The sequence below is a fragment of the Macrobrachium rosenbergii genome, chromosome 7 (assembly GCF_040412425.1).
Source record: "Macrobrachium rosenbergii isolate ZJJX-2024 chromosome 7, ASM4041242v1, whole genome shotgun sequence".
NCBI classification, from domain to species: Eukaryota; Metazoa; Arthropoda; class Malacostraca; order Decapoda; family Palaemonidae; genus Macrobrachium; species Macrobrachium rosenbergii.
The window spans coordinates 27459341-27477540 of NC_089747.1; the positions used below are offsets into that span (position 1 = coordinate 27459341).

Here is an 18200-nt window from a genome sequence, read left to right on the forward strand (position 1 = left end):
TTAGAAAATTATTTTCCTAATTCTTTCTGTAGTAGGCTCAGTCAGCTGATTCTCAGAATGTAAACATTACAAATGTTGGGACGATCATTTTTTTTTATAAATATTACGATAACAGATCAATTTAATACAGTATAAGTGGATTCTGTAAGTGAAATAACATTTTATCGATATTTTGGTGTGTTTAATATTTGAAAATTTGTAAATCATTGTGACATGTACATACACAAGAGAATATTTTATCGCTGTTGATTACATTTATAATTTGGTATTTTTTTCAATGCATATTTAAATATTTAAGTACAGTACAGTATTTAACTCTTACTTGTGAATTCCCAGTGTTTTTCCTATCTGAAAAAAGAAAACAGGACAGATTCAATACTGTATGAGAGAAAATGGCTGTGCTTGAATGTAGGGGAGACGAGTTTAGTTTTCACACGTAGCTGTAAGCCATATGTTTTTATGGGTAATGTAAGATGACTTTGAAATTATAATAAAGGGTTTTAGGATGATAGTTTAAGGAATATTTGGTGTGTGAACTATTAAAATCGGCAGTATAAGCATTTTGAGAGGGGGTCTTTGGTGTTTGAACTATTAAGATAGCCAGTTATAAGCATTTTTAGAGGGGGATACCAACTTAACGCAGATTTTCGCTTAACGTGGGTGGTTGTGGTCCCTAACCCCTGCAATTATTGGGGACATACTGTAAATACTATTTAACTGTATCTTTCTGATGTCTCTACTAAATCTTGTCTCTACTCCATATTAGTAGTTTGTTAAATCAGGCACCACTCATGCAAAATACAGTACTTCAGTTTTTTATCAACTTCAGAAAATATTGAATAGAAAGGAGGATCAGTTTATAATGGATACTTCATTTTGCACTGTTGACTATTGATAGTTTTGTAATACATATTTTTATTTTTTAGCATTTTTTGGGGTTTAGTTTGAGAACTCAGTAGAACTGAAATATAAACTGTATAATACCATTGGGTATGAGTTGATGCTAGTGTAAGTTTACCTCTAGTCATGGAATGTCCCGACCTACTTGGATGAGAACTATGAGGCAGTAGGCTGGAGATAAGTGAAGATTTGTGGAAATTGATTTAATTAATATTAAGAGTTTTCATGGTAAAGCAACTTATTCACACTGTACAGTATCAACATCTCAGTGATATTTGTAGTGGTTTATCTTGTAAGTTTATAGATATTGTAGTGAAGTTTTATTATTGTATTCACCAAATATGGGTATGAATGTTGTTACTTGAGAATTTAGCAGTTGATTGTTAACATTTTCAGGTTCTTTAAACCCTTTTGCACATGTTAGACTACTTTTATTCTGTAGGGTTATAGCCTTGCAAATTATGATATTCTTTCCACTAAAGAAAACGTATTTATTTCTGGTTTGGTTTCATTATATTGCTGATGCGAGATAGCTTTGCTGTTAAGCTGCTATACATTTCAGGAGTTTTGCATCTTTGGATAAAGTTAGGGATATAATTTTAAAATTTCCATATTGGCAAGACATGCAGAGCCTGTTCATGCAGAGCCTGTTGACAGTTATTCTGGATTGTCTAAATAAGAGAGAGGGGAAGTGTGTTGCTTATTTTTGAGTGAAAACCAAAGCAGCTAGGTTTTTTGATGTAGGAAGTAAGGGAAATTCCCACTTGTGCAGGAGACTCCAGGCCTTTTTTCACTTATTGACTGCTCACCTCTTGGATAGTAGTGCAACATACTAGGATATAGACTACAACTAATATCAATGGTTGTTTGCATTATTTAGAGTATGGTTTGTTTCCTGCAGATACATTGCTAGTGTAATATATATTCAACAAAGACATTTTATGTATTAAAGAGATAGTGATGCTCATTATGTTGGGTTATATCTCATTTTTTTTCTTTCCTTATGTTCCCATTTAGCTTTATTTCAGGGGACACTACTGCATTATATGGTGAAAAATACCAAAGTAAATATTTGTATTTGAACATTCCAGGTACCCCCAGCTTGGGGAAGCTGTGGTAGCGAAAGAGCATATCCTGCTGCTGAGACTGGCAGCAGTTCACCTCAACTACCCCCACCTGCTATCAGCCCCAATGTTTCAGGGACAGTTGTTGTTGGAGGGGAGAATCTTCCCTCACCATATAGCTCAGGCCATAGTGAGGAAATGGAACCGATATTTATAATGATTCCCAATTCAGAACCTCCTAACAGAACAGACATAACTGTAGCACCTTCAGCACCGAAACCTGGACGAGCATTTTCCATATTTCAGCCTCCTATTGGAAGTGCTGGACCCATTAGCCCACCACCTGTTACAATGCGGCTAACTCCATGTGACCCTCAGGCAAGCATACGCAGGAGATCAGCTGAAGTTTCCCCTCAGGCTACGTCATATAGAGAAGGCAGCCATCATGGTGAGTATTGAGTGTTTATTTGTGAAAATTCACATTTTCAGTAAGGTCCTAGGTTGGAGTGTTTACTGATGTTATGGTGAAGGTATGAATTTGGCTTCTATTACATCAGCCAGAAATAATAATAGAATGTTTTTCCTGGCTGACATTCAAGTTTATTTTGTTACAGTTTTGATTAGAGCTTTGCAGTCAGAAATAGTGATATCGACTTTTATTTTTTTTTTTTTTTAGGAGTTAGTTGTTGCATTAGTTATGAAAAGTTTCCAACTCTGCTGCAAGAAATAATTATTGAAATTTTTACCACATACAGTATATGGAAGCTTGTTACTGTTACAGTTTAAAAGGGAAGTTCAGTCTGTGCTGACAGAAATAAGTGTTTTTCCACTGAAATAGTAGTTTATTGTTGCATCTCAAATCTGAATATAGGCTCAAACTCCACTGCCAGATATATTGATTTAAATGTTTTCCTCTCTTAAAAGTCCCAGCCCGAGAAGAACCCTAAAAGAGTTCAGAGGTCTGGTTAAACAAATCATTTATAACTAACTAACCTCTCTTAAAAGAGTTCTTGTTATAGACACGAATATAAGTTCAAATTGTTTTCACAAATAACGATTTAAATTTGTTGTTTGCTGACCAGAATTTTGATAATGAGGTACAGTTTTAGGTACCTATGTGAGTTAGTAACTTACCTCTGTGTTTTGGTTAAATTTACTTAATAACAATCCTAACACAGGATAAACATGCCCCCCAAAGGTCGAGTGTTTGAGACGTATTGGTAGCATTCACGAATTCTAAAGTTTTTTGAAAATTCTTGTTTCCTTCTTCAGAGAGAATGTAATAAATACAGTGCTGTGAATCTGATACCATTCATGTATCAAGCAGTCCATGTTGCAGGAAGTGTGCTGTGCTCCCTGATGATGAAGTAGCAACACACTAAAGGTTGCTTTTGATGACAGCAACAATGATTATATGGGCTTACCAAGGTGTATCAGGATGAGTCTTTTCAGGAAATCTATCCTAATTGCTATCAGTCACAAATTTGTATAAATAATATTCTCCAATATGTCTGTTGTTGACTTGGTCTGGTTTTTAATGAATGGCATATGGCTACTGATCTTAGCATGGAATTAATTCAAACCCCCATTGCCTGTTCTACATATTTTTATATCATTGCTCTTTAATGAATTGGTCTACTGTTGTATGATTTCATTCTTTATTGCCCATGGCTTATTACCACTTATCTTGGGCACAGAATTAATCTAAACCTGTTTGACCTTTCGACATCCTTTAATAATGGTCTTTTTATGAATTAGCCTACAGTTGTAATAGTCCTTGCTGTGCTGCTCATCCAAAAAATGTATTGCAGTTGCATTTCTTAATGACTGATTTAATATCGTGTTATACATTGTAGATGGTGACACCAAGAGTAAGCTAATCAAGAAAAGCAATATTATTAGAATAATCTAAGGGGTTTTGATTAATTCCATACCCATGGCCAGTGGCAATAACTAGAGACCAAGTCAATTATGGACATGCCATATGAGAATGTGATTTTTTGAAGTTTGTGATAGATGCAACCTAGAAACTCGCTGAAATGACCCATTATACCACATCTTTCCTAGCCCAGAAAACTGATATTGCTGCCAAGCATATAAATAGCACCTGATTCTTTACCTTGTGTTTATATTTTCTTTGAAGGAGGTAACAGGATTCTCCAAAAAGCTGAAAGAGTTTATTGTAATTTTTACCAATATAGTCGAGCTGGTATTCGAGGGGGATGTGTACCACTACCCTCCACAAATAGCCATAATCAGTGAATAATTAAAACCCCTGTAAAAACGCTTATAACTACCTATTTTGATGGTTCAAAACACCAAAAAACCCTCTAAAAATGTTAATACCTGAATATATTAATAGTTTTATCACAAAAAGTGCTTTTAGTCACAAAAATAGGAAAATATAGTAATTTGTGAATATTTCTCTATGAAAAATACTGCGAATAATTTGTATATATGTTCCACAGAGAAATCTGTGCATAGGTGAAGCCACAAATCCGGAGCCGCGAATAGGCGGGTGTCCACCGTACATCTCAAACACTTAAATTTTTTGTGTTCTTTTTATCAAGGATATTTTTTAAACTGGTTGTTCTTTGCATGTTGAATATTAATAATAACAATACAGTGAACAGCAGTTTAAAAATACAATTAAGGGATTTTGACAGGAAAAATCTATTTCTGAGGGAGGCCCCGTGTCACCCGGTGAAATTCCATTCTAACTCGAATTTCTAGGTATAAATATTGCTAAATATACCAGAGAAAAAAGCTTTCAGGAATGCTGGAGTTACTACCCCCAGATTGAGCGTCTTCTAATGAAGACGTCGGTATAACCGAGGGGTGAGTGAAAGAATCACAACCACAGAGCCACACTCGATAGACATCCCCATGTCAAGATCCCCGGAAGAGAGGGGCCGCACCAGCGCCCACGCTCACCCGCCACGCCATCGGCGACTTCACCGCCATCTGAACTCATTCCAGACTAGCACCACCCCCAGGCTTGGCATGAGCAAGTAGGGGGGGCAAACCTGCTTCTGGGAGGGTCACCGGGTGACACGGGGCCTCCTTCAGAAATAGATTTTTCCTTTGTCAAAATCCCTTTTCTGAGTTCAGCCCCGTGTCAGCTGGTGAAATAGTGACAGAGAATCATGCCAAGACTGCAAAGCTACAACAGAAAACGAAAGGTGATCAGAACAAAAACACATGCTATGAAAAAAAAATAGATTTAATTACGATATCTCATCAAGGAAAATTAGATTTAATAACAGATAAGTACGGGTGGAACAACACACACCCAATTGTATAAAGACACCATGAATATGTAAACTTAAGTCTAAGAACATAGTGGAATGATAAAATTACAGTGTAATTAGGGGTGGAATAAAAGACCCCCCTAACATAATAGTATAAACATGAAATACAAACTTAAATCTAAGAACAATGAGATATATACAAAATCAGGAATTGAGGTACATGAAACAAAATAAAAACATCCAGTACTTCTATCTTAATCTAAACTCACAGCATATTAAAATCCAAACCAACAAGACAGATAATAACCAGGGAATACTAGTATCGATTATGAGGAGCAAGGCAGTGAGGCATGATTGAACCAGAAAGGCAGGTAGAGAAATAAATGAGGCAGGCGGGCAGGGGGGGAAAGGAAAAGGATAAGGATAATTAAGGTGAGGAGATGACACTCCCCACAGCCACCGCAGAAAATATCAGGGCTTCGAGTGATTTTAAATAGTGGTTTAAACGCTAGAGGTGATTTCTATCCCATATACTCGGTAAGTTAAGCAAAATTCATATTCGGTAAGTTAAGCAAAATTCATATTATGAAAATAGATAGTAAAGGTAGCCACTGCACGTGAACCTTTGGGATTCAACGAAAGAGTTCCACCCTTTTCCCTGATAAAAAGAGGACCCGACTTATACTGTGGAGTTCTTTGTAGATAAGACTTTAAGGTATATAATGGACATAAGGATTGGTCCTGAGGGAGAGACACCACCTTCTAGGGGACCACCTGTCCTGAGGGTCTTCATTTTAGCTAGGAACCTATGATCAGGGAAAGGAGGACTTCTCCGGATGGGATATTAAGGAAATCAATATGATCATCACCTCTAGCGAGATCCGATAGCTTTGAAATTCTGGCAACTGAAGCTAAGCTAATCAGAAATACCTACTATAAGGCTGATTTAGCTACAAAAATACACTCAATAGTGGCTGGGTGAGGCATTTTCAAACAATGATCTAAAGAAAGTAACCGTTAGGTTAGTAGCCACAGTTTGAGCTTCAGATGCCTTCAAGAAGGATGTTAGTTCTTTGCTGCTATGCATCATACTTTCTGAGAGTAGAATCTCACTTATCAGATTCTAGAAACAGAGTGTTGACGGGGTCAATGTTTGCTCCCTTTTTTGCAGCAAACATTATAAGGTCCGTAAAGCCCGGGCATTCTGAATTCTTAAGAAAGCAGACACAGCCTTTGTTTGTACTACTTGGGTCACACTGGATTTGGGTATCTGATGACACCGCAACTTGAGTTCCTGGAGCAGAGAGAACCAGTTGCTCTTTGGCCAATAAGGGGCTACTAGAGCTAGATGGCCCTTGAATGACCTGAGTTTGCATAGTACTCTCAACAACATGTTTATTGGGGGAAACAAGTACACCATCTCCCAACAGTTCCAAACTATGGACACCGTATCTTTGGCAAAGGTCTGAGGGTCCGGGTTGGGAGCCACGTATCAGGGAAGCTTGTAATTGTTCTTTGCAGCGAACAGATCCACCTGGAGCCCTGGAACCCAGCGGCAAATTCAATTGAACGATTCCCCGCCCAGAGACCACTCCGCGTCCAACGGAGTAGTCCTGGACAGGGAGACCGCCACTATGTTCCGCACCCCCGATAGATGGGTGGCTGACAAATGCCAGCCGTGCTTGTTCGCCAGGGAGAAGGTAGCTACCACCACCTGGTTAACGCGACCTGATTTGGAGCTGCCCCTTTTGAAGCAACGAACCACCACTGCGCTGCCCAACACCAGCCTGATGTGAAACTGGCCGGCGGGGCAGAGTTTCTTGAGAATTAGAAACACTGCCACAGCTTCCAAGGTGTTTATATGAAACTGTTGGAACATTGTAGACCATATCCCTTAGACTTTTTGTTGTGGTGAATAACCTCCCCAGCCGCTTAAAGAAGCGTCTGAGTGGATTACCAGAGCCGGAAGGGGGAATTGAAGTGGAACAGGCTTCAAGAGTTCCTGGATGTGGACCACGGGCGGGGTCTACTCTCCAGGATTTGAGGGGATGAGGGACTCTGTCTCTGAATCTGATGTCTTTAATCTCGCTTTTAAGAGCAGGTCTGTCACTGAAGCAAACTTAAGAGGGCCGAGAAACCTCTCTTAAGTCCTGCGGAAGGTTACTTTCAGAGACTTTCTGGTAGAATTAGATTTCCTTCCGCTTGGCCGGCGGAAGAGATAACCTGTACGAGGTTAGGTCCCACTTGATACCCAGCCACTGAAACCGAGACTCCAGAGTCAGGCGGGACTTTTCCTTGTTCAATTGAAAGCCGAACGACCCCAGGAACTCGGTCATCTAGAATCACTATTTGCTGGCCGGAAACTTTCTTGGGGACAGTGAAAAGCCTGCCTTGAAACTTGAGGTGCGTCACTTCCTTTATAGCTCATTTATTGAGTAGTTTCGTCACCAAGACCTGTAGGGCTTTTGGAGGAAGGATGGTAAAATCTGGTCATGGGAGGGGGACCCCTGATCCAGTTCCAACCCAGACCTTTGGACATGATACTGTGTGTCCAGGGACTGAAGGACCACTGGTCTCTGAACCAGTAAAGGTGTTCACCCACCTAACTGGTCTCAGTGAGAGGAAGCAGATTTGCTTCCTCTACCGTGGCCACTTTTCCTCCGGAAGACAGGCTCAGCCCTGCCTCTGAAGGGGCTCGACCTCTACCCCCTTGCACTCCTATTAAGACCGTGAAACCCCACGGCCCTCATAGGTAGGGTTGTATGCCGGCGAGGAGACATACGTAGGTGCAGCAAGGGGTTGGGCTGGTTGAACCAGCACATACTGTTGGGGTTGGGCCTTGGAGGTGGATGGTTAGCTCACCGTTGAGAGCGGGACTACCTGAACAACCGCCTGATGTTGGGGTCTCCTGCACTTCCTGTAACGTTTCCCAGGCCTATTCTGGGAACCGCTAAACTCGGAGGTCTTCCGCTTAAGAGCGGAGATACCCCACCGGGAGCGCAGACTCTGGTTGGTCCTGGTTGCTTCGCTCAGGACACCGGAGACTTCATCGTCTGGGAAAAGGTTGGTTCCCAGAAAGAACTCCTCATGAGCCTGTCAGGTTCAAGACGAATAGTGGCATCAGCGAAGATGAACTTACGGCAGTTCATCTTTGCTACCATGAAGTCGAACAGGTCCGACTGAAACCCTGCTAACAGGGATTTAGTCAGAACCTGAAACAATGGTTCCTCTGAAAAGGAGACGGCGGTCGCTTCTGACAGGCACAGCGAGTTCAAAGACCGGCTCAACCGACACCGTGCTTCGAACTCAGCCTTCAGGAGAGCTTCTGTAAGCTTAGAAGCTGCTCTCTGAACTGGTTTGACGCGCAAATCTGCGTCCAATTTACCGACAGTAAATGTGGACGGAGCGTTCCTCCAGAACTCGTCACCCCCGGGGAAGATTAGAGATGTAGGGTCTAATTCCCGGAGCTGAGGCAAGGGTTTGCCTTCCAAGCAAGCCTGAGCGGTTGCAATAGCAACTTTGTTCAGGCAGGGGGTGGGTAGCCTACCACCAAGAGAAAACATATTGAAGTTGCCCTTGAAGGGGGTCAACTCCGTGTCCTCCGCCTGCCACCCGGTAAAAGTGCGCAGGAGAACAGATTGCGCCTGATCCCTAGGGAAAATCACCGTCTCCATAGGGACCTCAATTGAGCGTACCCAGGCTTCCTCCGTCAGCCTAACGAAGCCTGGGTAGGGGGCAAGAGATCAGCCGGGGAAGAACTCCAGTTCTTCTAGACGCCTGGTACCTAGGCCTTCAATGGTCAAGGTGCCTTCATGCTGGACAGCACGAAGAGCAACCCGCCATGGGTTTCTTACGTCAAAAGGAGGGAGGGCAGCGGTGTCGGGGAACTGATAGTGCACCCTGGCACCACCGGAGCGCGACAAATCAGCAATCAGCTTCTCATGAGCTTGAAGCTTCTCAGTAAGCTTATCTAGTTTAGTGTCTACCTCCATGGAGAACCTCTTCAACAACATCCCCGCAAACGCGTCTCCGGGTCAAAGGCAGGCTGGCGAGGAGGGCTGGACTTTAGTCGACCATCTACTCGCTCCTTTGCCCGGGTACTCAGTTTGCTCCCGGAAGGCAAAGGGTCAGCACCCTTTGGCTCCGACGGGGGCGAAAGGAGAGGCTTTTTGGTGAAGACGAGGACTTGTAGCCCTTCGCCTTCAACGACGACTTCAACTTGGGGACAGTAGACTGAACTCTGTCCCTCAAGACAGCAGGTTTGGTGAAGGCCTGAAAGGAAGAGGATGATGAAGGAGGGGATTAAGGAGGGCCGCCCCACTGCCTCACTTACCTCAATACCTACCCCTGGTCCTGCTCGGTGACCATCGGCTCGAGGTCCAGGTCGAGCGCAGCGACGACTCTGTAATCCCCGAGTGTAGGGGTCCCCCTTGCAGGGGCTGGGTCATGACCCAGATATGGTCGATGATAGGTGCGGCCACATCAGAAGGTACGCGGCAGTGATCCGGCGCTGGGATAAAGCAGGTCCCTCAGCTTTCATCGAGGATATAGGGTTTCCCGACGGGACATTCCTCCCGAACCCAGCTACCCAGGCGGAGAGACCCCAAGGCCTCTTTCTTGAAGGACTCCATCAACCTGAAAGGGGGCAGAGTGTCAAAGAAGGGCTAATACCCTGTTTATATAAGAGCCAAATGTGACCAAATAATAAACTGTGACTAATGTGGTAAAGCGGAAGTAATTAGCTTACCGACTCATCCTGGAGACATCCATACGATGCGAAGCAAACCTCACAGCCGTCCGGATGCCAGACGATCAAGTCATCAAGCCGGACTGCACAGCCAGCATGAGTCCGACACACCACATGCCCGTAGGGTTGGTGGAGGATGGCGGCACATCCGGCTCCTCACAACGAACAGTCTGTAAGCGTGAAAAGTACATGAATCTACCACTCTAAGAAACTTAAACTATGTAGGATAAGTATTTTCATACCATGCTACCGGAGAACTCGGTGGAATGAAAAACCCGTCAGATACTGACCTACTAAGCAAAGAAACTTAAAGTAAACAAATCAACCCGATTACTGGGTTAAGCCGCTCGGGGCCAGTAACAAACATATGGTAAGCACCGCCTCCCGACTGCCGGAATTTTCGGCGGAACAAGAGAGATGAATCAACGGGACTCTCACCACTAGAACGCCAGTAATAAAAACGGAACGGAACCTAAGGAAGGATCACCGACTGATATAAAATTAAGGTAAATATCTCAACCCGACGTAGGCGGTTAACCCGGAGGGCAATAGCAAACACATGGTAAGCAAAAAGTCTCTGACTGCGGAATACTCCGCGGAACGAGAGTTGAATCAACGGGATCCTTACCACAAGGAACGCCAGAAATAAAACGGCTTAACCTAAGGGAAGGATCACCGGACTCTGATATAATATTAAAGAAATCAAATATATATCAACCCGACGGCGGGTTAAGCCGCCGGGACCAGCAACACTCATATATCAACCCGACGGCGGGGTTAAGCTGTCGGGGACCAGCAACAAACATATGGTAAACAGAAAACCTCCCGACTGCCGGAATACTCCGGCGGAACGAGAGAGAAATCGACAGGACCCTCACCACAAGGACCGCCAGTAATGAAAACCGGGCGGAACCGAAGGAAGGATCACCGGACTCTGATATAAGATTAAAGCAAACATATCAACCCGGACGGCGGGTTAAGCCACCGGGACCAGTAACAAGTGTATACACATAGAGGGTGGTAAAGAAACTAGTTAACAACGCCACATATGAGGTAGAGTCCCCGAAGTCGGTACCATCACTACCGGAGATCCCAAGCCTCTATCGTTAGAGTACACAAGAAGGAAGAGGCAGAACACAACTGGACCCACATGGGCAGGTGTACGCCCAATCAATTCCGACTAGAATGACCCAGACGCCGAGGCGAATGCAGGAGGCAAAGGGAGGACCGGGGATGATGGGAGGGGGGAAGGGCAACCCTGAAAATGTTCGAAGACCCACTCGATCCGAGGAGAGCGGGTAAACGAAACATAAAGTCAAGACGGTTGTCACCAGGAACCATCCCTGGGAGGGAGTGAATCCCTCCACCAGGGAGGACCCAAGCACTCGGCGAGAACATCGGGGACCGATGTCACACCATGATAGATGACAAGGAATTGACTTAGGGTAGGCTAGGGAAGGGGTAAAAGCTAAGTAAGGAAGGGCTTAGACCAGAGAAGAGGAAAACAGGAGACTAGGGAAGACATGTACCCATCTCAACTGAAATCCCAAGCCGTACTAGGTAAAGTGATACCCAAGTAGGAGAGCTTTCTAGGCCTGCCCTAACAGGAAGGGAAAAGGAAGTAGCCTATGACCCCACTCTGACACACCTTGTAATAGACACAGTCTATAAAATACGAAGGGGAGAATGAAAGGGAGGATGTAGAACCAACAGGGAGAGAGAAATTCCTGTGTTGAAGGCCAGCCAGAACCGTAAGGTAAGGGAATGCTAAAATAGCGTGGAGGAGACACACCCAAGGGAAAAACCTCTACCCCTCCGAAAAGAAGGGGAAGGACAATGGGGTCTCACTCCACCACCCAAACAACGGTCGGTGGACGGAACAACAACAGAAACTCCCTCCATCTGCTGATCCCCTCCTCTCACCTGACCTACTCCAGGGTACAAGGGAGAGAGGGAGGCCAAATAGGCTACCAGGAAAGCCTAACCTTGCACTAGGCAGGGCTAGGACAGGGATGTTAACGAGAAATAATAAATGAATAATAAATAAATAACCACCATTACTAAATATATACACTAGACAATGATATCGGCTTGTGCTTGGCACATAGCCTAACCAACCAAGCGACAGGAAGTAAACAGATAGGACTGTACCTGACGCTCGCGGTAATAATGGTAAGATTTAAATATAATAAAACATGACATCAAGCACAAACATAATAGAAATCTATAATGACCATAATTAATAGGGAAAACATCCTGGGGAGATACCTAGGCGGAAAATACTACGGGAACCCTAAATGTAAGACCTCCTATGATGGGAAGTTCTACGAAATTAACTTCAGAGGATAACCCAAAGACCCAACCCAGGCAAGACCACCAGGATGAATCCTATGGGGGGAATGATAAATAATGTAACCGACCAAGAGAAGCCCGAACAGAACAAGCTGAACGAGCGAACCTCGCGATGCACATGAATGACAAGGGGATGCCTTGAGCGTCCCAACAAGATTCACGATAATATCTAAATACGATGTAAAACCGCCAAACTTATCATAAAAACCCCACAAGAATATGGTACTTAACTTGGAAACAGTAAAGGTGCTTGATGACATGGTGAAATAAAGGCAAATCACGCCAAAAAAACACAAGCCACAAACAAATCAGCGATCAAAACGAGTGCTAGAAATGGAATGAGTTCAGATGGCGCTGGAGTCGCCGACGTGGCGGCGGGTGAGCGTGGGCGCTGGTACCCCCTCACTCTTCCCGGGGATCTTGACATGGGGATGTCTATCGAGTGTGGCTCTGTGGTTGTGATTCTTTCACTCACCCTTGGTTATACCGACGTCTTCATTAGAAAGACGCTCGATCTGGGGGTAGTAACTCCAGCATTCCTGAAAGCTTTTTTCTCTGGTATATTTAGCAATATTTATACCTAGAAATTCGAGTTAGAATGGAATTTCACCGGCTGACACGGGGCTGAACTCAGAAAATACTCTTTTACTCTCTTCCTAATGGGTTTTGCAGTTAGCTGGGAAGTTCAAATTATGTTGTTAAAACTGATTGCTTTGTAGTTATGCTAGCTTTAAATTGGAGTCCCAGATTCCTGTGCAAGAAGTTAAGATTTAATTTTTTCATCCTTTCTCCCTAAAGCTTTAGTTTTAGTGTACTATTTTACATCGAGAAATATTATTTCAGCCTGTTCATCCACCACATTTTTTCTGTGTTCATGATGAAGTTATGGTTATTACCTTTTATTTTTAGGTTATTGACAACTTGAATTTAGTCTGATTTTCGTTTAGTATGTCCATTTTTGTAGATATTTTTATTAATCAACTCTGTTGTTTTAAGAAAACATGTTATGACAACCCCTTAGGAAATACAGCTTGATGGTCGGGTTAAAGTGTCCTTTATAACTAATAGCATTTTAAACGTGTTTCAAGCAACAGCTCAGGTTGTCCTGAATTTGGTGCATCAAAAAGTTACGCTTTATTCAGTTTAATGATTTATCTGAAAAAAAATTATGCTTACCTTAAATGACCAACTAAATGGGACTGGTGTTATCTGTAAAATAATACTAGGAGAATTTTTGTTTTTAGATTAATAGCACACTTCACAGGGTAATTTCATGCTAAAACCACTTTCTTCCATATGATTGAGGGACTTGGATTTTTCAGTAAGTAGATAGGAATAATAACAATGCTAAGAGATTCACAGTTTTGTGAAAAACAATCTGTGTAATAAAAATCCACAATTATGTAGAAAATATATTACTATGTAAAATAAACAAAGACTTTCGAACACCGTTCATGTGTTTGAAAGTCTTTGATTATTTTACATAGTAATATATTTACTAAATAATTGTGGATTTTTATTACACAATAATATCAATAGTATGTAGTGCTGACTACGGAAGCCAAAGTTTACAAATTACTAGGAAAAGAACAGTAATAAAAAGGAAGTATCCCCCCTTTGGGAGTCACTGATGAAGCAGAATGATAACATGGCACTAACCTCGTAGGTGCCTTGTAGCACTTCTCTAAGTACTGTGTATGATGTACAATTACTGTGTGTGTGATTTACACATGTTTGCCAGTCTGGGACTCAAGATTTATATTACAAGGGAATAACAAAGAAGTAGATGACAGATGCAAGAGCAAATAATGATTATTGAGGAAAATACGAGTAATATGCCAAGATTATATTCTTTAGCCTATGAAAATGGCTAGGTTAATTCTCTAGCCCAAAGGGCCTCAGAGGGAAGGCGGAGGCTGTGACTCCTCTGGCAGGAGCATCTGCCAACATCTGCGGCAATGGCATCTAAGATATAAAATGTACAGTATCATGCTTTTATAGTCACGATAGGAAGTCATAGGACTTATAATAACGGAAAACTTATCAATTTGCACTCTGCATTGGCAGAATGGGAGGTAAAGTACGAGTGGGGAGCCATTATGAGGCTTCACAAAAAGGATTGATGAATGGGCAAGGTTGCCCAGAATGTTAAATTAAGAGCTTTGGTAAAGAAAAAAAAATTATCAAAGAAGTAAAAGAGAAAATTACAGGAAGGGATTTAATTACAAGTTGTAAGGGAAATAAAATAGGGGAAGAAACCCGGCATCCTCCTCTGGATAGAGGTGCCAGAGATCTTTGTAGGATAAAGGTGAGGCACTGTGCCAGATTGGCACTAGTGCCAAGGGAGCTCAGCGGCTCTTTTAAGCTACCTGGAGCCATCTATGCCCGTGATCTTTCTTCCATGGACCTCTTATGGATCAATAGTTTGACTTTGTGTGGGGAGTTGGTGGAACCAAGCCCGAGGAGGACGATGAAGTGCCACCTGTGTCAGCTTCTTTGACAGCCGAAGCATGGACATTCTTTACAAGCTCTACCACTAGTTGTTGCAGTTCCTTGAGTTCATTGGTCAGTTGAGATATGGCAGTTTGTGGAGGACTGGGAAAGAGCGGAAGAGGTCGTGGTGGGCGTGTGAGGCTTGCAGGTCACAATGACCGACTCAGGCACGGGTTGCGAGGCTGCACCACTGGGTGAGCTTCTACTGTGGTCAGAAAAATCCGGAGGGGACCCGAGTAAACTTTGAGTTGGCTCTTGTACCTGCACTGGTAGTGGTGCCAAGCCGGGGGAAGAGAGTCGATCTGGACTGGGATCTCCTGAAGGAGGATCTATGGCGTGCTCTGGCACTGGCACTAAGGCAGGTCCAGGCACAGGAACCAATTTTGGAATTTCTGGAACGTCCGCAGTGGGTGGAACACGGCACTGTCCAGGACACATAAGTGGCACTGGCGGAGATTTAGAGTCAAATTTGAGATCTCCGGAAGGGAGATTCAGGGTGTGCGTTGGTGCTAGCACTGGGGCAGGGCCTGGTACTCGAACTGAACTGGTTGAAGGCTTGTGTCTTGAAGCGGACAGAGCTTGGCACTCCTCAGGGCACTTACAGTAGGTGGCACTAGCAGTGGATTTAAGGCAGGTTTGTAAGGCTTATTCATGCCTGATGAATGACTAGAGGGGTTTGGACCCTGGGATTGTTATAATGTAGAGGGGGGACTGGAAGTCTTGTCCCATGAGGAGGTCATAACCTCCAGGAAGGTGGGTAACTCTGGCAAGAGTGCAGATTTTAGATCAGTGCGGTCATGTGACCCTCAATTTGACAGTGGGGAGAATCGTCTTCAGGCAGTTCATTCCCTCTATAACGATACAGTGATGCCTGTCAATGATGGCCCCATAGGGGACCTTATCTTCCCTTATGAGGGAGATTTGTACCCCCAGTGCCATTGAATGCTTTGACCTGGCGTGCGGGGTATCTACGTCTAGGAGGTCTCACAGATATAAGACCCTTGGCTGGAGGGCCTAAGGTTTTTGGGTTTGTAACTGCCAAAGTAATGGTGGGTGTATTTGAATTATTAGGGCATTTTGCCTATTGGGCAGAGTGCCAATAAACTTTGCAAGTGGGGCAATAAGTCCGGCTATAATCTTTGCTTGGTGCTGTCCCACTCAAGAGGGCAGGCCCTTTGCATTTCATCCAAGAGCCAGATGTGGCTCGTTGGGGTGGTGTCCCATTTGAGACTTTGAGGTAGTTTCTGGCTGATTCTCAGCATTCAAGTGGGACTGTTCATTGGGGTGCCCTGTTCTCTTAGTGTCCAGGCACTGGTTTCTTTTAGGGAGTGTCCATTCTTGAGAGGTAGTTGAGAGTTGTTTGAGGCATGCGATGAAGGGTATAACTTGCGTCTGTGGGAACTAAGATGAGGATGATTGGTGTTCCAGGTGTCAGCCCAACAACAGCACTCGACCAATGTCTTAGGCGCCTTATCGCATAGCTGGTGGGGCATAAAGTAAGAAGTCCTCGAGCTGGAAGAGTTCGAGGATGTCCTCCGCACTAGTGGCTTTGAGAGAGTCTAGCCATCGTTTTAAGGCTTGGGTCTTTTTGAAGATCCACTCAGACCAGGTTTGGCCTGACTTTTTGGCCATATTTCTCCACCTTTTCCTCCAGTGGTCAGGAGTTATTTCAAAAGCCTTTATGATGGCTTTGGGGACAAGGGTGAGGTTCCCTTGACCCTCCAGTTGGAGAGCATTGAATGCAATGACACCTTTCCCTTCAAGGTGCTTTCCCAGGATCAGAAACCCTTCCTCGGGAGAGGGATTATAGGTCTTCAGGACCTGTTCGACATGGTCGAGCCAGGCTCCAGGCTCAGCTTCACCGCATTGTCTTATGAGGGAACCTACACTGCTGAGGGTCGATTGTGGAGAGGGAGTTGATGTGTTGCTTGCACATGGCCTAACAAATTAATAAACTTTGTTTGTCATGATTTTGGTTGTACCTAACATAAAATAAAGATAAGAACACTGTACTTACTGTGGAACTGGATCACTTGTGTGCTTATAAGGGAATTTATGCTGATAAAAAGGTTTGTTTCTAATCTTGCAACCAGCTTTTTAGCAATGCTATTCAGCTGAGTTGTGATGCAATTGGCTTGCAACTATGCAAACTGCAAGGAATACTGAGCAAGGTCACCATTGATATGTTCTTAGCTGGGGGATCTAGTTTAACCAATGGGTTACACTAGGGATATATGCAACTTACCTTGGATAATACAAATCTAAACTCTGACCTTGAGGTCAGTTAACAACTTATACGTCAAAACACAGCTGAAGGCCTCCTTCAAAACAGGAGTGATTAGGTAAACTCTGGGGTTTGACTTAATTAATTATATTTACAAAAGAAAACACAAATCAGAAGAATGGTAGCATAACTTGGGACAGGTGAACAAGGTCCCTTAATACATGATGAAAGAAGCAAATGACCAGGAATTGCTTGAAGAGACACAATGGGAGCCCGCTTCAAAGGGCATCGTAAATGATGTAGTGGGGGTCACTACACACACAAGATGATGCACAGATCAACAGCTGACTACTTCTAATCTGTAATCGAAACAACTATGGTTACTCAACCAAAAATAGCACTGTAATTAAGGAATCAGGGAATTACACAGACAGTGCCTAAACTGAACTTGATTCCGATAACTCGAATCTTAATGATTTACGTTAAACTTCACTTCGATGCTTGGCAAATAAAAAGCACAACTATAAAAAGCAATACAGGTCTCACTGTAGGAATATCGCACTATGAAAAGGAAAAACAGAAAAATAATTATAGGCTGACAGGGTTGTGACTGGCTAAAGAACCTTAAATTTGGCACTTTACCTTAAGCAGGAGATGATTTCCTCATCTTCTACCTTAAGCAGGAGATGATTTCCTCATCTTCAGGGGGCCAGCGAATGGGAGGGCAAGTGAATAAGGTCTTAGCAAAAGTTTATTATGGCCCCAGACAGCCACGTATGTCCAGAAGGGGGCAGTTCAATAGAGCAAGGGACAGGACATGAGTCCTGGAGTAGCATCTGACCCAGTCAAAGATTGAGCATGTCCATCCAAGGTCTTTTATAGCTTCTGGGGATTATGATCCTGCTCTTTGTAGATGGTGCTGGTGTCGGTGTGCCCACATGGTTAGGTTCCAAGATGGCGCTGAGCACATGGTCAGTCCTTTGCCTCTTTGCCAACTGACTTGTCTCAGACGAGGATTTGCATTCCTACCGGATCAGCACCTGAAATTTAAGGTCCCAGCAGTCACTTGAACAAGGAAAGGTGATTAAAGTATTCTCCCCAAAGGCAGTGCTGAAGGAGATGTTAGTAGAGGGGAATTCTGCCTACAGTGTTCTTTGCCATAAAACACA

General features: G+C 43.4%; 1 protein-coding gene across 1 annotated transcript in view; it reads left to right on the forward strand.

Annotated features, from left to right (window-relative positions):
• LOC136840252 (mitogen-activated protein kinase kinase kinase 7-like) overlaps window positions 1-18200 on the forward strand; it is a 388562-nt gene that overhangs the window by 167340 nt on the left and 203022 nt on the right. The window contains 1 exon segment of the mRNA XM_067106882.1: window positions 1992-2412. Within this exon segment, the coding sequence (XP_066962983.1) occupies window positions 1992-2412 (421 nt within the window).